General features: G+C 56.4%; 1 protein-coding gene across 1 annotated transcript in view; it reads right to left on the bottom strand.

Moving 5' to 3' along the window:
• ARVCF (ARVCF delta catenin family member) overlaps window positions 1–21,187 on the bottom strand; it is a 256,808-nt gene that overhangs the window by 42,356 nt on the left and 193,265 nt on the right. Inside the window, 4 exon segments of the mRNA XM_031949000.1 lie at window positions 1,831–2,039; window positions 5,971–6,470; window positions 9,707–10,332; window positions 15,781–15,939. Of these exon segments, the coding sequence (XP_031804860.1) occupies window positions 1,831–2,039; window positions 5,971–6,470; window positions 9,707–10,332; window positions 15,781–15,939 (1,494 nt within the window).

A 21,187-nucleotide genomic window follows, 5' to 3' on the forward strand; every position in this document is an offset into this window, starting at 1 on the left:
ACTTGCCACAGTTCTCAGAATATAGTAGGCACTTAATAAATGCTGGTTCCCTTCCCCTCTTTCTTTCCCTCTGTCCCACACAAATGGGCTAATCTTCTTGCCTTAATGCTAATGTCGGGGGCAGCTGGGTGGCGCAGTGGGCAGAGCCCCAGCCCTGAGGTCAGGAGGACCTGAGTTCAAATCTGGCCTCAGACACTTAACACTTTCTAGCTGTGTGAGCCTGGGCAAGTCACTTAACCCCAATTATCTCAGCAATAAATAAATAAATAAAAAATTTAAAAATAAAATAAAATAACTTAAAAAATACTAATGTCATCCTTGGAACTATCAAGGAATCAGAGAGAGGAATCTGTACTTTAGAGAAGAAGAAGGGGCTAGAGAATAGCTCTCAGTGCCCCAGACATCCAAGTCTCCTCTGGCCCAGATGAATCATGTGCTGGGGTCCTAAAGGAACTGCTGTGATTATTGAGTGACGCTCAGTGATACCCAAAAGACCAGAAAGTTAAAGGCCTAGTGACAGCCAAGTGTGGTCCCTAAGGATAGGCCTGGGGCCTTGACTAGAATTCCTGGGAAAACCCTAGAAGGAAGCCTTAGAGACGAGAGAAGGAAGCAACGGTGGCTAAGAGCCAGCCTGGCCCCACGCAGAACGGGTCACCCTCGTTTCTAGAAAAGGACGAGAGCTGTGGGCCGGACAATGCTACAGTGAGGTGGGATCTGGAGGACTCCCACCGGGAGGAGTCAGCAGGGGCCCAATGTCACCCTGGCATTTAACCTTTCCTCCTCCCGCCCCTCTCATCAATTTTGTAACCGTGAACCAAGATCAGATCGTTTGCCGCTGCTCCTGGACGGGCTGTGTCCATTTGCTCCCTACTCACGATAAGCTAACTTTCCAGACCAAGCGCCCTGCCCCCCCCCCTCAGAATGGAGGCTATTCGAGGGCGACATCATCTGTGCTCTCCCATCTGTACGGCTCTATCTTCTGGCTCTGCTCCGGTGCAAGCTGATGTGGGGATGATTCCATTGGTCAGTGTCTGTATGCCCTGGCTGCTGGTGATTACACTGAGGGCTCGTAGGAGCTTAGCACAGTGCATACAGAAAATGCTTAATAAATGCTTTTTCTCACGTTCAAACAACCTCCTTTTGTCTCAGTTTCCTCATCTGTAAAATGATAGAGCTGAACTTGAGTTTTTATAAAGCACTAATTATATGCATTGGTGCTTAATAAATGCTCATGGACTAACATTGGGCCAAGCACAGAGAAGGCAAGTTCCTGCCCTCAAGGAGCTGACGCTCTAATGAGACAAGCAACATGCAAACCACTCGAAGGTCCCTTTGAGCTTTAAGCCTCCGATGCTGGGAAGCTCAGTTTCTTCATTTGTTAAACGGTAATAGCGCCTGCCTCTCAGGAGGCCGCAAGGCCCCAGTGAGAGTGTTGGTAAATGCTCTGTAAATCCCCCAGCGCTGCAGAATGAGAGGCATTGTTGATCCATTCGGCAGATGAGAAAACTGAGGCCATCAGAGAAGGGATCCGGCACATGACCAGCCCTATATGAACGAGTAGCAGCTTGTGGGCTCTCCTTTTTCTCTCTCTCTCTCTGTGTGTGTGTGTGTGTGTGTGTGTGTGTGTGTGTGTGTGTGTGTTTCCCTATCCCAGTCTCTGTCTCTGTCTCTCTCTCTATTTCTGTCTGTCTCTCTCTATTTCTGCCTCTGACGCTGTCTCTCTGTCTCTGTCTCTGTCTCTCTGTCTCTGTGTCTCTCTCCCTCCTCCCCACCCCGTCTCTCCGTCTATCTCTCCGGGGTCAGCAGTCCTCTCCCGGCCACGTCCAGTACCCGGAGGGGCCCCCTCCGGCCTTACCTGAGGCACCCTGAAGTGTTCTTGAAGACCGTGGTCCACTCGGCATCTCTGGGCTTGGAGTCCTCGTTGGGCTCGCTCTCCCAGCCTGAGTGGGGGACGATCACCTCGTTGGTCAGGGTCTGCAGGCCATGGTTGATGATGACCATTTTGAGGGGCTCGTAGGAAGACAAGTTCCACAGGGTCCCTGAAAGACAGGAGGTGGCAACAGTTTGGCGCACTCCGGGGAGCTCCACTGTCGCTCCGGGGTGAGAACGGGAGCAATCAGGAGAAACTGAGGGGCCCACTTAGGCTGGTCGAGGACTTCTCCAAGGGGAACTGGCTGCCCAGGAGGGAGCAAGCTCTCCGTCCTTGAAGGTCTCCAAGCAAAGGCCAGATGACCTTGAGGAGAGTTGTCTTCCTGAGGTCCCTTCCTGCACTCACATTCTGTGACTCTCTACACGTGGCAAGTGCCCAAGGTCACGTGCTTGTGGGTGGCATCAAGGGGCACGGGAATTGCCCAAGGTCACATGCAAGCAGGTGGCACCAGTGGGCACAGGAATGATATATCAGAAAACTTGGTGGTGAATCCCAGCTTGGGCACATACCAGTTTAACTGTGTGAAGGGATTTGGGCAAATCCCATTCCTTCTCTGGGTCTCAGTCACCTGATCTGTAAAATGGGGTCACACAGCACACACTACAGATCTCACAGGGGTCCTGAGAAGATTGAGATGACTGACTTATCAAACCCAGCATATACTCTGGGACAGAGGGTGCCTTGCCCTGCCATTCCACTTGGCCAATGCTGTTTCTCCCAAAAGAACAGACGTTCCTTCAAGTGGGGAACTATCTCATTTTTTCGGTCTATCTTAGGGATCTGAAGTCAGGAAGACCAGGATTCAAATCCTGCCTCTGACAGGCTCATGAGTCACCTGACTTATTAGGGGGTCTCAGGTTCTTCAACTATGAAATGAGGGAGTATAAAAAAGCCTCACAAGGTTGTTGTGGGTCTGAAATCAGATCCTGAGCAGAAGGAGTTCAAATACAACTAAAGAAATGGCCGTTTAAAATGAAAGCTTTAAAACTTCCAATTAAACACCAAAATCGAAAGCTTGAAAGTCAAAGGAGAGGTTAAAAATTTGAAAGTTAAAAAAATCTCATTGCACTAAAAAGTTAAACTAGAGATTGATTGTTTTTCTTTTTAAAGAAATATCAACTATTATCATCAGTGTTCTAATAATTCCCTTGATAATTTAAGGGAAAGTTGGCTGGAAAATCAATTCCCGGATATAAAGGATTCAAATGTAACTAAAGAAATGGCCATTTAAAACAAAAGCTTCAAAACTTCCAATTAAACACCAAAATCGAAAGCTTGAAAGTCAAAGGAGAGGTTAAAAATTTGAAAGTTAAAAAAATTTCATTGCACTAAAACGTTAAACTAGGGATTGACTGTTTTCTTTTTAAAGAAATGAATCTTAATTCATTGTTTTTCTTTTTAAAGAAATATCAATTATTATCATCATTGTTCTATATGAACTTTGTTGTTATTTTTTTCTAGGTCATTAAAATAGTTTTTTGGGAGTCTGATTGGTATAGCGCTAAATAAATAGATTAGTTTAGGTAATATTGTCATCTTTATTATATTTGCTCGCCCTATCCAAGAGCATTTAATATTTTTCCAATTGGTTAGATCAGACTTAATTTGTGTGAAAAGTGGTCTGTAATTTTGCTCATAAAGTTTCTGATTTTCCCTTGGCAGATAGATTCCTAAATATTTTATATTATCAGTAATTACTTTAAATGGAATTTCTCTTTGTAACTCTGACTGTTGGATTTTGTTAGTGATATATAAGAATGCTGATGACTTATGTGGGTTTATTTTATAACCAGCAACTTTGCTAAAGTTGTGGATTATTTCTAATAACTTTTTAGCAGAATCTCTGGGGTTCTCTAAGTATACCATCATGTCATCGGCAAAGAGTGATAATTTGGTTTCCTCATTGCCTATTCTTATTCCTTTAATCTCTTTCTCAGCTCTTATTGCTATAGCTAGCGTTTCTAATACAATATTAAATAGTAACGGTGATAGTGAGTAACCTTGTTTCACTCCAGATCTTATTGGGAATGGTTGCAGTTTGTCTCCATTACATATGATGCTTACTGATGGTTTTAAATAGATGCTGCTGATTATTTTAAGGAAAAGTCCATTTATTCCTATACTCTCAAGTGTTTTTAATAGGAATATCATCATTGTTCTAATGATTCCCTTGACAATTTAAGGGAAAGCTGGCTGGAAAATCAGATCCTGGACAGAAAGGATTCAAATGTAACTAAAGAAATGGTCGTTTAAAATGAAAGCTTCAAAACTTCCAATTAAACACCAAAATCGAAAGCTTGAAAGTCAAAGGAGAGGTTCAGAAAACTGAAAGTTAAAAATAATCTCATCGCACTAATAAGTTAAACTAGCGATTGTTTTTCTTTTTAAAGAAATGTCCATTATTATCATCATTATTCTAATGGTTTCCCTGGCAAGCTAACGGAAAGCTGGCTGGAAAAAGGCCAGAGACCTGGATGCCAGCTGATGATAATTAGGTGGGTGCCCACAGATAAAACCACTCAACTTTCTGAGCCTCCGTGCTATCTTCTGGAAAATGGGGGAAATAATCTGCACGGTCCCTCCTTCCCTCCTCCCCAGGGCTGTTCCAAGTAGAACAAGTCGTTCTAGGAACCTGGAAGCATTCTGGAATCACAAGCAGCCACTGGACCGTGAAAACCAGGTGGGATTAGACAGACAAGTCGGGCAAAATGTTCCCTTAACCTCGCCAGTCCCCCGGTCGCTGGACGTTCAGGGGCCATGGGGGCAAACCCAGTGCCTGCCTGACGGGGCCAACACAGGTTCTGGTCCATCCCACCAAGAAGCTTCCCTAGGCCCTGGTGTAAAAGTCCAGTTCCACCCCCTGGTCTTAGTGGCTATTGTGATGGCAACAGGGATACAGAGGAAAACGGCTGCTTCTCTACAACGTCCAGGCTGCGCGGGCCTCCTTGGTGCGGTTCCCTCCAGAGACGGGGAACTCACTCTATATACTTCCAATATCATAGATAGTAACTGTTGGAGAGCGCTGCCCCCCCCTCTCTCCCTCCCCCCGCTTCCCTTGCCTACCCTTCCACACCGATCTCTGGCTGAGACCAGAATGGAACCAAATCTTTACTGGGAATGGACAGAGAAGCAGCGCACTCTGCTCTGGTCCGACTTCCCAGCCTTGGAGCCGGCCAGGTCACCATGCCCACAAGTGGCGTAGAATGGATACTCTGGGGGGGGGAGGGCAGGGGGGGCAAAGGCTTTTATTTTTATCTCAACTGCTTAACCCACTAAAACTTAATGAGTAAAATAGGAAACGCTGCCTTTTTGTTCATTCCTTCATCCATTCAGTGCCATCTGAAAAGCTCTGGGCTTCCGGAAAGTGCTTAAGATCCCAGTGACCACTGCTGCGGGCCACAGGGTCGGGCTCGTGGCTAAGGGCCAGCACTGAAACCGAGCGGGAGTCAGGGCAGGGGCAGATGTGAGGGAACAGCGGGAACAGGGACAAGGCTCGGGAATGGAATGGCTAGGATAGGGAATAAAAGCTGGGGGTGCAGAGGAAAATCTGGGGATGATGGGGATGCAAATGAACATGGGAATGGGTCGGGGGCTGGGATGGGGAGAAAGGAAAGAGACGTGACTGGGGACAGAGTTGAGGGAAAGGGTGAGAGTTTGAGTGGAAATGGGGTGAGGGCCAGAAGGCGGGAGAAGGAGCTAAATGCAGGATGGAAAAAGGGCTGAGAATGAACATGGGGCAAACTTGGACTTCCGAAAGGAAACGTGGGATGGGGATGAAGCCCCGGGATGGCAGTGCGGAAAATTGGGAATGGACTGGGGCCGAAATGAGGATGGAGAAGAAAGGGATGAGACGAGGAACGGGGAAGGGCGGAAAAGGAAAGGCCGAGAAAGGCAGGGGAATGGGGAGTGCGCGGATGGAGGATGAGCATGGGTGGGAATTGGGCAAGAAGAAGGGATGGGCTGGGCCAGGGGCTGGAAGGAAGGGGGGCTGGGCATGGAGAGAGCGCTCCGGCCACTCAGGGAGCCTCCTTCCCACTCACCGGTGATGAGCTCCCGCACCTCCATGTCGTTGGTCTTGCGCAGGAGGCGGATGAGGGCGGGGATGCCGTCGCAGCCTTTGATGGCCACCTTGTTCTCGTGGTCGCGGCCGTAGGAGATGTTGCGCAGGGCGCCGCAGGCGCGCCGGTGCACCTCGGCCTTGGGGTGGTCCAGCAGCCCCACCAGGATGGCGATGCCCTTCAGGTGGCGCACGTCCTTCTTGATCTTGTCGTTCTCGTAGCACAGGTGCTGCAGGTAGGCGGCCGCGTTGGACTTGACGGGGTCGATGGGGTGGCTGAGCATGGCGATCACCTCCGGCAGGTCCGGGTCCCGCCACCGAGGGTCCTTGCGGATGCTGTCGATGGAGGGGGAACGCTTGCCCAGGCGGTCGATGCTGGCCATGCTGCCCCTCTCGGGCTGCGCCAGTGGGGCGGCGTAGCCGCCGTGGACGTAGGGGATCCGCTCGTCGATCATCTCGCTTTCGGATGGCTCCTCGTAGGCTCTGAGGAGGCGAGGGAACAAAAGGCCATGAGGAACCTCTGCCCTGTCTGCCTGGGCCTGGAAGGGGGAGGCAGAGCTCAGGGCCAAGAGCGTGCACCTGCCACGTCCTGTGGGACCCTCACAGAATACGGTCATGTCACGGGTTCCTCACCCCGGGAGTCCCACCGCCCTAGGGGCCAGTCCCACCCAGAACCTCCTGACATCTCTCCTCTCAGAACCCCCTTGCAGACCTTTCTGAATATCCCTGCGATGCCCCCAGGAGTCCTTTCAGCTCCCTGCCTGGTCTCCCGAGACCACGCGCCTCTTGGGAACAGAGACTTTTTTGTCTTCCATTCTATCTCCACACAGAGCCCAGAACACAGTAAGCACTTAATAAATGCTTAAAAATGTTAGATTTGGCAGGAGGGGCAGAAGACCTGGGCTCAAACACCAGCTCTGGGATGTGACCCCTTGGACAAGTCTACTCCCGCCCCCGAGCCTCAATCAGAGCCGGAGGGGTGGGCTAAGATAGACGCCATGATCATCCCTCATGTTTATGTCGTGCCGGGAGGTCCATGGAGAGCTTCACGTACATGAACTCATCTGACTCTCGTGATGCCAGGAAAGACGCTTTCTCGCCATTCCACAGCCAGGGAAACTGAGGCAGGCCGGATTTATGTGACATAAGGCCCAGCACTCCCTATGGCCTTGCTAGCTTCAGAATGAGCAGAGCTGAAGGGACGGCTACATGATGCTCAGGATAGCGTCTGGAGTGAGAAAGACCCGAACTCAGATCTGGACCAACCCAGTGAACCCTGTGACCCTGGAAAAGTCCCTTGGATTATGTCTGCCTCGGTTTCCTCATCTGTAAAATGGGGCTCTGGAAATAATCATTATAAAGTGCTTTACAAATTTTAAAGTGTTATATCGATGTTGTTATTATTGCTTTACAGATTTTAAAGCGCTCTATCGATGTTGTTGCTATTATTGTAATTATTCTATTCCTCCTGCCCCCCATCCGGGTAGGAATGCGTCAGTGCTGCAGAGGCCTGACGCCCGGGGGACGTTCTCAGCCTCCCTTCTCCTGGCCTGGATCGCACAGGTGGGATGGGCAGCACAGAGGAGGAGGCGCCCGCTCCGGCCCTCGGGGGGGGGGCCCATCTCTCCCCTTCAGATATGGAAGCAGAATGCAGGAACGGCCCGGCGGGGGCACTCTCCCCGGGGCAGACCCTGCCATGAATACTTCATGGCCTCCTTCCGGGACTCCCCGAAGCTCATCTGCAGAGAGCGCCCCCTAGAAACCAGCCTGGATCCCCTCAGCTTGCGAGCATGAGCCCCTCATTTCTTCTCAGGTGGCACAGGGGACAGAGCCTGGAGTCGGCAAGTCCCGAATTCACTTAACACTTCCTAGCTGTGTGACCTTGGGCAAGTCACTTAACCCCAATTGCCTCAGGGAAAAATAAAAAATAACATTTTGACATCTATGTTCACCAGAACTGGTTTCCATCATCATTCTCTGCATTTTCTTTTATGCACTTAAAATGACTGGGAGAAAGGATCGCCCAAAGGCTTTTTCACCAGACCACCAAAGGGGTCCAGGACACCCCAAAGGGGAAGGGCCCTGTTCTAGTCAAATACTCTTAGGAAACTGAGGACCGGCAGTTTCACCCGGATGGACCAATAGAAGGAATATAGCTGTAAAATTAAGAGGAATTGATAAAACTTGAAAAACCAAAAACAAATGGAGCCCAGAGAGGGGCAGGTTTTGCCCAAGATCACACAGCAAGTCAGTAGCAGAGCTCGAATTTGGCCCATCATCTCCTGGCACAGCCCTGGGCAGTTTTGCTGCAGCTGGGGACCTGGGGACCTGGGGACCCTGCCAGCTCACGCGGGCCCTCCTCTCCCACCCACTCTCAAAATTCACCTCACATCTGTTCCATCCACATTGTCCCTCCACGTGGAAGGGAAACTTCTCAAGGGGAGGGTCTGTTAGCTTTGTGTCTTTGTATTCCCAGTGAATGGTATCCAGTAAGTACTTAATAAATGCTTAAAGAACTAAAGTGAACACGACAGAGCCATTTCCTTTCCTCCTATAAAGGAGAGGTTTGGACATGTTCCATCAAACAGCACCTACTATGTGCTGGGCCAGATGCCCACTTGGCAGACGGGACTCAGGCGCTTCTGGGTAGGCCTGTATGGCTTCTGAGGTCCCTGCCAGCTCTCCAACCCTGGACACAAATGCTCCGCAGCAACGCTGAGAGCGGGGCCCTGGTGTGCCCAATTTGAGGAGAAAGAGGGCCAGGAGAGATGTGCAACGGGCTTGGGATCGGGAAGCCTCGAGTTCAAATCTGGCCCTAGACACCAACTAGTCACTTAGTAGCATTGTTTGCCTCAGTTTCCTTGATCTGTAAAATGGGAGCAATCACAGTGCCTATTTCCCAGACTTGTTGAAAGGATCAAATGAGGTAATGACTGTAAAGCACTCGGCACAGCATCTGGCACACAGTAGGTGTTGTAGAATTGTCGGCTATTATTATCGTTGTTATCCGTGGGCGCCACAGTGTGCAGAGCGTCGGGCCTGCAGTCGGAACACTCCGCCCTGAGTTCAAATCTGGCCTCAGACACTTCCTAGCTGGGTGACCCCGGGTCCATCTCACCTTGTGTGCCTCAGTTTCCTCTTCTATAAAATGAGCAGGAGAAGCTAATGGCATACCCAAGAAAACCGCCAATGGGGTCAGGGAGCATTGGACAATATTGGCCTAATCATGGTACTCTTATTCAATAAATTCCTGGGGCTCCCTATGGCCCCAAGATCCCATCCACAGAGCTCGGTTTGGCCTTCAAAGCCCTCCATCGACTGCCCCTCCTCCCTTTCCTTCTTCTCACACCTCCCTCCCCATCACGTCCTCTTCTGGCCAGGGCCCTCCCGGCCGTTGCATCTCTCGGCTCTGGGCGGCCTCCCTGGCCATCCCCTGTGCCCGGACTGCTCTGACCACTGAACCTCCCCGGCTTCCTGTGTGATGCAACTAAAACTCCTCCTCCTGCTTAATTCTGATGCCTCCTCTCGGGCTTTCCTATTTATCCTGCTATGATTTTTATATATATACATATATTTATTTATTTACACAGAACACAGTCGGTGCTTAATAATTGCTCTCTGACCAGCTGCCGTTCAGGAAGCTGGGAAGAAGAGCAGGGTGCCGCGGAGCCTCTGAGGAACGGGAGGATTTTCCCCCGAGCCCCGAAGGGGGCGGTTACCTGCCCTTGTGCGGCCGGCCTCTCTCGGGGACCCCCACGGGCAGCCGCCGGTTCACAGTGGAGTAGTCCGGGTCCAGCTCGTAGCCCTCGTCGTCCACGCCCAGGCTCCTGTTGTCGTCCTCCAGCCCGTAGGGCTCGGGCTGGAACCTCTCGGGCTGGGAGCGGCCGCCCCCGGCGAGGTCGGGGCCGCTGCCCACGGGGGGCGCCTGGGGCTGGGCCCCGGGCGGCCCGTAGGCCTCCCTGCGGCCGGGCAGGGTGTAGCTCCCCTCCTCGGGCCGGTAGCCGCCCCCGGGGACGTAGGCGTAGCGGGGCCGGTAGCCCACCCCGCGGGACAGGCTGCCGTAGCCGTCGGGCAGCTCGGCGCCCCCGTAGCCGGCGCTGGCGTCGTGGGCGTGGAAGGGGCGGTAGGGCCCGTCGGGGCCCTCGCCGTAGCTGTTGTAGGAGCGGGTCAGGGTGGAGGAGGCCTGGGGCGGGAGGAAGCGCTCGCCGTTCTTCAGGTACCGCCGGTCGATGGAGTCGGTGTAGCTGCCCAGGGGGGGCGAGCCGTCCAGGAGCGGGAGCCCGTCGGGGCCCAGCGGAACCTGGCGCACCGTCCTCGTGGTCACCGTCTTCACCATCTTGGTGACCTGCGGGACAGAAGAGAGGGTTCAGCGGCCGGATTGGGACCCGTCGGACCGAGCGCCTCCAGCCCCCCACCCCCCGCCACACGCTTTCACGGCATCTTTCCTTGCTGCCCCACGGCTCTTCCCAGAGATCCCGGCACCCGGGGGGCCTCCTCGGCGAGAAATGGTGCTCCAAGGGACCGTTGTGGAGGGAGGGAGGGAGGCTGGGCCTCTCCCCCACCCCCACACTTCTCTGGGCTGGTCTGCAGCAGAGGCAGCAAAAGGCCGGGGCCAAGGGGGGTCATTGATAACCACTGGATGACCCCGACCGGCCTTCAAATGTCCCAGCCTCCCTCGGGGGGAAGGAGGGAGAGGCCCCAGACTCTCCCAGATTTCACAGCATCACCAAATCTCAAACCCCAAAAGGTGGAGCACCCCACCAGATCTCCTGCTTCTCACTGCACTGGGTCCTTAATAAAGCAACAAGCATTTATTAAGCACCTACTGTGTCCTTAAGGAGCCCAGATTCTAATGGGGGAGACTTACTCGTGCACACAACGCCTTTATACCCATTCTCCAGCTGGACTCTACACTGTAAGGTCAGCCTGGGCGAGCACCCCCACATCCCACCTCCAGCTTCCTTTTCTCTTATGAGAAAACTCGTCCGCTGCAGCCACCAGGCCTTTGCCCAGGCTGTTCCCTCTGCCAGGTGAGCTATCCCATCTCCGTTATACAAATGCCAGCAGCCGCGCAGCGGGACCTCCCGGCAGATTCCTCCGGGGATGCCCTTCCCCCACCCTCGGGCACCTTAGCGACCACCTCCTCAACAACGTCCCTGACCAGGGAGTGTCGGCCGCGGGCGGCCCGGCCAAAAGTCCCAGGCCCCGCGTTCAAATCCAGCTTCCGTCACTTAGTACCTGGCAGCTGGTGATGGAAGGAGAGAGACCCAGCCTGGAGGCAGGAAAACCCGCGTTCCGCCCAAACCCGGACACTTCCTAGCGGCAGGACCCCGGAGAGTCACGTGACCTGCCCGGCCCCGTGTCCTCAGCCACAAGACGAGGAGCAGGAGGACAGCGACGGCCCTGCCGGCAGCTTGTGAGGATGCCACGCACTCGGCCCGGGGCCCGGCATACAGTAAGCACTTAATAAATGCTTGATTCTTATCACCTGCTATTTTCCCAAGTCACAAATGGGATTGTGTTAAACTCAAAAGAGGCTGAAGATGAAAGGGAAGAGAAAGGAGGTCCAGGCGCATCTCCCCCCTTGCCCGGCAGGGGGCAGCAAGCCCCTGTCCGGGGCCCTTAGCTCAGCCATCGTCAGTGCTGCCCGCACCGTGGCCGCCGTGTGTGTTGGCCTGGCTCAGCTCAGGCCTCGCCGGCCTCCCCAGCCCTCCCGGGGCTCCGCCCGGGGCCTGACTCAGCGGCCACAATGGGCTCGCCAGCCTGGCCTCCCGGTTCCGACGGTCGGCAGCTGCGCAGTCAAGCTTGGGCAAATCAGGAGTCCGCTTCCTTAACTAACTGTATGACAAAGGAAAGTCACTTAATCTCTCTGAGCCTCAGTTTCTCGATCTGTAAAATGGGGGTGGCGGCACATGGAATCAGTAGGGGCAAGGTATATGGAACACGGGGCCTAAGGTGAGGAAGGCCTGAATTCAAACCCAGCCTAGACATTTCCTAGCTGTGTGATCCTGAGCAAGTCATTTAATGTCTCCCTGCCTCAGTTTCCTCATCTGAAAAATGAGCTGGAGAAGCAAGTGGCAAACCAGTCCAAACTCTGCCAAAAAAAAAAAAAATCCCCAGAGTCGAGCACAACAAACAAATGAACAAAAGTCCTTGGGCTACCTTGTTAATAGGGGAACGGTCTTTGTGCACCTTAAAGCGGAAAAAGCCCAAAACACAGCAGGCGCTTAATAAATGTTTGAGTAATTATTTATTTGGAGCCAGAGGCCACGGGAAGTTCCCGGGACCATCCGTCTCGAGCTGGAATCGTCCCGAGACATCCTCTAGTCCAACTTTACAGAGGAGGAAACCGAGGCTCAAGTAGGGAAGTGACTTGGGGAGGATCACACAAAGAAACAAAACCAGGAATCCAATCTCGGGCCCGGGACTCTGCAGTCAGGGCCCTTTACTCGATACTGCTCAGATTTCAGTCTGAATCGCGGCTTTGCAACTGACTGACTGCATGACCTCCGGCAATTCTCTTCTCTGGGACTTGATTTACTCATGTGTAAGTTGAAAAGGATGGCACGAGGTGGTCTCTGAAGTACCTTTCAACTCGAGATCTACAAAATGACCCGGGCCGTGAGTTCCAGTCTCCTATCAGACGCTTCCTAGCTGTGTGACCCTGGGTAAGTCACCTGCCTGCCTTAATTTCCTCATAGATAAAAAAAGGAAAATAGCGCCCGTTCCCCAGAGTGCTTTTTAATAAAAGCACGATTAAAAAAAAGGAAAATAATAGCGCCCGCTCCCCAGAGTCGGGACACTGGGTGCTTAATAAAAGCACGATAAAAAAGGAAAATAATAGTGTCTGCTTCCCAGAGTCGGGACACTGGGTGCTTAATAAAAGCACGATAAAAAAGGAAAATAATAGTGTCTGCTCCCCAGAGTCGGGACACTGGGTGCTTAATAAAAGCACGATAAAAAAGAAAAATAATAGTGTCTGCTTCCCAGAGTCAGGACACTGGGTGCTTAATAAAAGCACGATTTAAAAAAAAGGAAAATAATAGTGTCTGCTTCCCAGAGTCGGGACACTGGGTGCTTAATAAAAGCACGATTTAAAAAAAAAAGAAAATAATAGCGCCCGCTCCCCAGAGTCGGGACACTGGGTGCTTAATAAAAGCACGATTTAAAAAAAGGAAAATAATAGTGTCTGCTTCCCAGAGTCGGGACACTGGGTGCTTAATAAAAGCACGATTTAAAAAAAAGGAAAATAATAGTGTCTGCTTCCCAGAGTCAGGACACTGGGTGCTTAATAAAAGCACGATTTAAAAAAAAGGAAAATAATAGTGTCTGCTTCCCAGAGTCAGGACACTGGGTGCTTAATAAAAGCACGATTTAAAAAAAAGGAAAATAATAGTGTCTGCTTCCCAGAGTCGGGACACTGGGTGCTTAATAAAAGCACGATTTAAAAAAAAGGAAAATAATAGTGTCTGCTTCCCAGAGTCGGGACACTGGGTGCTTAATAAAAGCACGATAAAAAAGAAAAATAATAGCGCCCACTCCCCAGAGTCGGGACACTGGGTGCTTAATAAAAGCACGATAAAAAAGAAAAATAATAGCGCCACTCCCCAGAGTCGGGACACTGGGTGCTTAATAAAAGCACGATAAAAAAGAAAAATAATAGTGTCTGCTTCCCAGAGTCAGGACACTGGGTGCTTAATAAAAGCACGATAAAAAAGGAAAATAATAGTGTCTGCTTCCCAGAGTCGGGACACTGGGTGCTTAATAAAAGCACGATTTAAAAAAAAAGAAAATAATAGCGCCCGCTCCCCAGAGTCGGGACACTGGGTGCTTAATAAAAGCGTGGTTTAAAAACTCATTCACAAGCAAATCCTTTTTCTCTTCCTCTGCCTCAATTTCCACTTCCCTAAAGCGTGGAAGCTTACAGCGTCTCTGCCCCTCCTTCCCATCGGACCTCCTCATTCTGCGCGAGCTCCCCTCCCCGCCCGCTGATTCTCTGGGCTGGAGCGGCCGATTCCTGGGCCCGAGTGTCGTTATCTAAGGGCCTCCACTCCCTGCCACATGCGTGAGGTTGGCAGGCTTCCGGCCCTCAGCTTCCGGCTCTTGTCTAAAGGTCTTTGAAGCTGCCTCCGACGGATCCCGCCCGAGGAACGAGTGGGTGCTGGGGAGCGAGGAGCCCGCACGGGCTTGGTCTGAGAACTGGCTTGACCCCTGCCTTTCAGACAACCTTACCGAGCCTCAGTTTCCCCATCTTTAAAAACAGCTTGGTTTTTCTCCACACTGCTGACAGAGATATTCCTTCGAAGCCTTCCTGCAGCTTCCATTGCCGACAAGCGGGCCTCCTGTGCCCTGCCCCCTCGTCTCCCCCCCATGCTGGACTCACACTCCTCTCCTTGGCCTCCGAATCCCTGCTTTCCGAAAAAGCCACCCTTGACAAGGGCCTCCCCCGCCTCCTTCATCACTCTCTCCCATTTGAAAGGATCTTTTTATACTCCAGTATTTATGTTTACCTGTATGCACGAGATTCTAGTTCTAGAGCCAGAAGGGACATCTAAGCAGTCAGCCAAAGAGCATTTATTAAGCACCTACTGTATGTCAGGTGTTGGAAATACAAAGAAAGGCTTAAAAAAAAAAATCGCAGATCTTTAAGAGATTACATCCTTGGGCAGCTTGATGGTGCAGGGAATAGAGCACCAGCCCTGCTGGTTCAAATCTGGCCTCAGACATTTAACACTTCCTGGCTGTGTGACCCTGGGCAAGTCACTTAACCCCAAATGCCTCAGGAAAAAAAAAAAAAATCAAAGAGGTCACATCCTTCCTATCCTTTCACTGAGCATGTGCTTCAAGAGGAGAATGCAAATTTGAGAAGGAAATAAGTCCTGCCCTCAGGAAGCTTCTTTCTACTCCAGAGAAACATGAATCAATAAGCATTTATTATGCCCTTCTGTGTACTGAACCCTGAGCCAAATGAGGGGGACAGAAAAAAAAACAGAAGCAGCATTTTCCGCACCTGTTCTCAGGCAGTTTAGATTTCGTGGGGAAAGAGAAAACAAAATATAAATGGAATCAATACCAAAGGGATTCTGGGAAATGAGAGAGGGTGCCCGCGATGGGGGATGTAAGAGGTGGCGCTTGAGCTAGATCTTGAAGGACTATTGGGTTCTAAGAGGTCAGAGGTGAAGAGGGAGGGCGTCCCAGAAGCACAAAGGCCTGGAGACGGGAGACGGACGCCAAAGTTGGAGCCCGGAGAGACGGCCAGTTTGGCCGTAAAGTAGAACGAGGCAAGGAGGGCCAACCACGTGCAAATGGTCTGGAAAAGGTATCGGGGTGGGGCAGAGCATCATGGGATTCAGTGCACTCAGTGCCCGGTTGGTGCTCATTAAATGCTCACAGAATGAGTGAAAGGCAAAGGGAAGGCCGGAGGGAGAGAATGGAAGAGCGGGAGCCGGAAGCCGTGGGCCCGGCCGCCATCTTGATCCGTGAGGCCTCTCGGTATTACAGACAGCTCTGCTGCTTTACACAGAGCAAGGGCTGGCCCAGGATGATCAGGGCGTAGACATTAACCGGAGGGTCCTTAGGAGGCCATTTGGTTCAATTCCCCCATTTACAAAGAGGGAAACCGAGGCCTGGAGATTAAGTGACTCCATAGTGTCGCCCAGGGTCTGACGATAAGCATTTGGGGCGGGATTTGAATCCGGGCCTTCTTGTCTCCGAATCCTGTGCCTCCGGTGGAGCCAGGAAGGAGGCTCGAGCCTCCCGAGGGGTGGGGGGGACCCGCTGGGCCTCATCTCACCTTGGTCTCCGTCCTCCTGGTGGTCCCATCCTCGGACGTGACGATGGACACGTGCGACGTGGGCGTGCCGGGATCTTCCTCCACGGTCACCGTCTCCTCCACCATCTCCTGGGGCTCCTGCATCATTGCCAGGGACGTCTGGTTGCCTGGACTTTGTTCCTAGGATGCAGAGGAGATGGGACTGAGAGGTTGCCCGGCCCCCATGTCACGGAGCCCTGGATCCCCTCATCCCCTCAGCCATGACCCCTGACCCCCCTATACCTTCAGCCGCGGCCCCCGACCCCCACCACACCCTCAGCCAATCATCTGAGAGTCCTCCCCCCAGGAGAACGGGAGCCCTCCCAGGCCAGGGACCGTCCATTTGTGTCTTTCTGCCCCCTACCCCTTGCACAATAGCTAGCATACAATAGGCGCCTAATAACGTGCCTCCTCCTATCTCTCAGGTCTTCTCCCACATTAATCCCCTCCCTGCTCCCATCGTCAGCAAGACAGACAACAAGAATTCAGGGCCTCCGGTGTGCCTGGCTCTGCGCGTCCAGCGGCCTCGTTGCCCCCCAGGCTCCTGGAAGTGACCGGAAGGCCCCGGCCGCCCCGCGGGGAGTCACCTCCTCCCACCAGCCCCCCGCCCCCACTGCGTGTGCCCCCCAAGGGCGGCCCCGGACCTTCACTCAGGGCTCCCCGCCCCGCCCCCCCGGGAATCTGGACGCCAAGCCAGCGTTCACAGCTCGGTCTCCACCTCAGAGGCCGGGAAGGGGCTGGTGCTCCCACAGTCCCCCCCCCCCCCCCCGGAGTCAGCGCCCCAGGGCCGGTGAGCGAGCGCTCTGTGGTGCTTCCTATTTTCCTGCCCCCCTCCCATCGTGCTCTAGGTTTCCAACGTCCTTCATAGACTGGGTCCTTGGGAGGCCACAAAACCCCAGCTGAGCCGGGACCGAGCCCGGAGGCCGCCGGGACCTCCTGCCCTCCTCCCGGCGCCTTGCCCGGCCTTGCCCGCCACACTGCCTGCCCCCGAGCCCGCGGTCCCGGGCCTGCCGCTACTGACCAACCACTCCACTTATCGGGCCTCAGTTTCCTCATCTGTAAAATGGGGGAGGCTGCGGTCAGTGGCCTCCCGAGCCCCTCCCAGCTGCAAATTTCTGATCTTATTTCTGAAAATATTCTGCCCATCACCCAGCCCAGAGCAGGGACTTGGTAAACGCTGGCGGACGGGCCTCCTCTCCGGTTACCGGCCCAGCCCCCCCGGGGGAAGCTTCGTCCCCACTCAGGCCTCAGAGGCTGCAGGGAGCTCGGGGACCTCAAAGCCCAGCCCGGGTCTGAGCCGGAACCCTCAGACCCCCCCAAGTGCCCCCCAGCAACAGGAACGATCCTGAGCCCGGGAAAGGCGCTAGAGGTACCTGATGGGGGGGGGGGGCTCCTGGTGCCTCTGCAAATCCTGCCTTTACTCTCTTTTCTTTTTTAATTCTTTGCTTTTTTTGCTGAGACAATCAGGGCCCCGTGACTTGCCCAGGGTCCCACAGCCGGGAAGCTGCTAGCCCTGAGGCCAGATTTAAGGCGGGGCCCCTGATGTCGGGGCTGGCCCACTGCCTCCCCCTTCCTTCCTCCCCCCCTTCTCCCCGCCGCCCCCTTCCCAGGGTCGGCGTATTTCTCGGTGTGTGCCCGCCCCCCAATGCCCCTGAATAAGGCCCTTGCCTCGGCCCCCGCACTCCAGCCCTTGGGCCTCCTGAGCACAAGGAAGAACAAAGCCTCCTGCTTAACCAAGGCCACGAAAGGCCATCTTTCTGTTAAAAGGGCTGGAGCCAGATGGGATTTATTCCTCCCTCCAGCCTCACCTCCCATTTCCTGGCCTGCAGGCGCGCAGTCTTTTCCTGTACTTTACCACCTCCACGCCTTTGCCCCCGCCGTTCCACCCTCCCGACGCGCCGTCCCCCTCTCTGCCCGCTGAGATCGGGGACCCTCCGGCCCGGAGGGGGGTGTTTGGTCCCCCCTCCCTCCCCTCCCCAGCAGGCAGCTCGTTCCCCTCCCCCCTCCTGGGCCGAGGCCGGGAACCACAGGTCTCCCTAATCAAAGGCAGATGTCTCCTCCCCCCGGCCCCCCACACCCCGCGCAGTTAATCTCTAAGACAAATAGCGAGGGCTCGGTGGGTTTGTCTTGGCGGGCGCCCACGCGGCAGGGCCTGGCACCGGGGCCCGGGAGGGGAGGAGGGCGCCGAGGAGACAGAGAGGGGCCAGGAGGGGCCGGCCCCGGGGAAGGGGAGGGGAACAGCCTGGGAGGACTGCGGCCGGCCAAAGGTCAGCCCGGGCCCCCCGAAGCCCCGCGGGATGCCGGGGTGACAAAGCCCTGGCGAGGGGCCGGAGCCCTCCTCCCGCCCGGGGCTCGGGGTCCACCCGAGGGCCTCGGACCCAAGCCGCCCCGTCGGGGGGGCCCGCATGGGAGCCGGCCCCGGCTTTACCCCTAGTCCGCGGGGAAGGAAACCGAGTCTCGGCGTGATCTGCGGCTACAGAGAATCCCGGAGCCGAAGCTGGGTGGGACACGGCGGCCCTGAGCGGACGTGGGGCCGGAGGGAACCGAGGGGACGTCCAGCCTGGACTCCCATTTTATAGACGGGTAAACCGAGGAGCAGCCGGGAACTACTGGTGCACAGGCCACGGGCAAGAGTCGGAATCCAGCCCGACGACCGGCCTCTGCCCGGCCCGGCCTCCGGGCGTCCCCAGCGCCATCGGCCCAGAGCCGTCAGTAGCTGCCAGGGTCCGTCGGGGGCGGCCGGGCTGGGCCCCGGCGCAGAACCAAGAGGCTTCGGCTCTCGGGCCCGGCCTCGTCCTACGGGGGGAACCGAGTCCCGGCGGGGCGGCGGGGCTTTCCCAGGTGGCGGAGCGGATGCCGGCCCCTCCTCAGCAGCACACCCACTAGAGGAAGCTCCGGCTGCCCCGGGCTCGCGCCCACACCAGCCCTCCCCACGATGAGCCACGAGATCCGCCCGGCGGTGGCCGAGGCTGCCAGAGACCCCGAGGCCAGGGGGCCCTGCTTTTCTGATGGGGAAACTGAGGCTCACAGATCATTCAAGAAGCAATGCGCAGAGGCAGGATTAGAACTCGGATCTCCTGGCCGCTTTTTCACACGCCCGACTGGAGGAGGACCGGGAGGCAGCCAAGCCTCCCTCTGTGGGGCCGTGGGCGGTGCTTGGGACAGCCCGGGCTCCCCACCCCCATCCTCTGGGTCTCGGCTTCCCCATCCCTAACATGGGGGCCGATCTTTAGGGACCCCCAGCTCCCCAGCCCCGGCCTTCCTGCCTCCGGTCTATCCTGTTCCCCGTCCCTGCCGGGCCTCCAGCTCCTCTTCTCAGCAACTCATTCTTGGACTGAAAATGAGCCTGGGGAGGAGGGGGCGGGAAAGGGGGGCAGGCCCGGCCCAGTGCTGGGGGAGCAGGGCTCCAGGGCCGGGTCAGAGCCTCCAGGACCGGGGCAGAACCGCCAGGGCCGGGTCAGAACCACCAGCACTGGGTCAGAACCACCAGGACCAGGGCAGAACCGCCAGGACCGGGTCAGAACCACCAGGGCCGGGTCAGAACCGCCAGGACCGGGGCAGAACCACCAGCACCGGGGCAGAACCGCCAGGGACCCAAGAACCCGCCAGATCAAGAATCCAAGCCGGGAGAACCGGCCAGCACCGGGGCAGAACCGCCAGGACCGGGGCAGAACCGCCAGGACCGGGGCAGAACCGCCAGGACCGGGGCAGAACCGCCAGGACCGGGGCAGAACCGCCAGCACCGGGGCAGAACCGCCAGGACCGGGGCAGAACCGCCAGGACCGGGGCAGAACCGCCAGGACCGGGGCAGAACCACCAGGGCCGGGGCAGAACCACCAGGGCCGGGGCAGAACCACCAGGGCCGGGGCAGAACCACCAGGACCAGGTCAGAACCACCAGCACCGGGGCAGAACCGCCAGGGCCGCCTCCCCCCAAGCCGGGGCTCACAGTTTAAGTCCTAACTCCCCGTGACCTCGGAGCCAAAGCCAGGAGGGGCCTCGGCCGGGCCCCCGAGGGCCCTCGGTCATTAACCGGGAGCCCCCCGGAGCCTCCCCAGCGGGGGGTTGCCCCTTCCCGCCAGGTGCCCACAGAGGCCGGAGGGGTGTGTCCCCGGTCCCTCTTTGTTCTGCGGCTCAGCCCCGCCACTTGCCTCCCCTCGGCCTCAGTCTTCCCGCCAGTAAAATGGAGAAGGGTATGACCCCTAAGGCCCCGGGACCTAGGGGCCGCCGCCCGCCTCCCCCACTCCCAGACGCCTCCGGGAGGCGGCAGAACACCCGGGATTGGGCCAGTGGGGGGCCAGGGCCTCACTGGGTGCCCGAGGGCCTCAGTTTACCCTTCTGTGACATGGGGCAAACAGGCCAGGGCCGCCCCAGGAGGTGCCGGGGGGAGGCCTCGCGGGGCCGGTGCGGCAAGAGCCCGAGGGGGGTGCGGGGCAAACGGGCCGGGCAAGGCGCCCATGGGGGAAACCGAGGCCGGGAGGAGGGGGCTTTCCGCCGCGCCCCGCCCCCACGCCTGAGTCCCAGCGGCCCTCTGGGCCTCGGACCAGGGTCCTTCTGCCCCCGGAGGCGGCCCCGGGACAACCTGGGGAGGGGCCGGGGCCCCAACAAGGGCACCTGCCCCAGCCCGGCACCCGGAGGTCACCGGGTCTACCTGGGGCCTCGGGGGCGCAGACAGCCGGGATTGTGGGGAAGGTTCCACGGCTCCCGACAGAAATGCGCCTGAGCGGCTCCCACATCCGGGGCCCGGCGCTCTGCCCGCTGGGATCCGGCCCGGGCCGGCCCCTCCCCCCTCCCCAGGCCCCTGAGGGCCCGGCCAGGGCACGTTCATCACCGGCCCGGCCCCGGGCCTGGGCCCCAGGCCAGGCTTCAGGAGGCGGCCTGGAGGGGCGGGAGCCAACGGTCCGAGGTTGGACCAAACCGGAGGCAGAGGAAGGTTCCCCCGGGGCTGCCCCAAGTGCAGAGCGGCCTGAGCGGACCGAGGTCCCCAAAGGGGCGGGGCCGGGCAGAGAGGGCGGGGCGGGGGGCGGGGCCCCTTCTGGGCCCGCTGCCTCCTGGGAAAATCCGGGAGGGGAAGGGGCCGATTTGCCCCCCCCCATCTTCCGGGAGGGGGGCTGAGGCCCGGGGGGGGGGCCCGGCAGGCGTGGGCCCGGCCTGGGAGGCGACCGGTCCCTTTCCCGCCAGCCTGGTGGGACGCCGAGGGGAGGGGCGCCGGCCGGGGGGCGCTGTGGGCGCCGGTGGCGGGCCCGACTGGCACGTGCGGGCGGGCAGGGGCTGCGGCCCGGCCGGGGGCCCCTGCCTGCCGGTGCCTGAGGCCGGGTCCCGCGGTCTCCCTGCCCGGCCTCGCCTCCCTCCCCCCGGGCTCCTCGAAAGCCCCTCCCAGAGGCCGCCTT

This window comes from Sarcophilus harrisii, chromosome 1 (genome assembly GCF_902635505.1).
Source record: "Sarcophilus harrisii chromosome 1, mSarHar1.11, whole genome shotgun sequence".
Taxonomy (NCBI): Eukaryota; Metazoa; Chordata; class Mammalia; order Dasyuromorphia; family Dasyuridae; genus Sarcophilus; species Sarcophilus harrisii.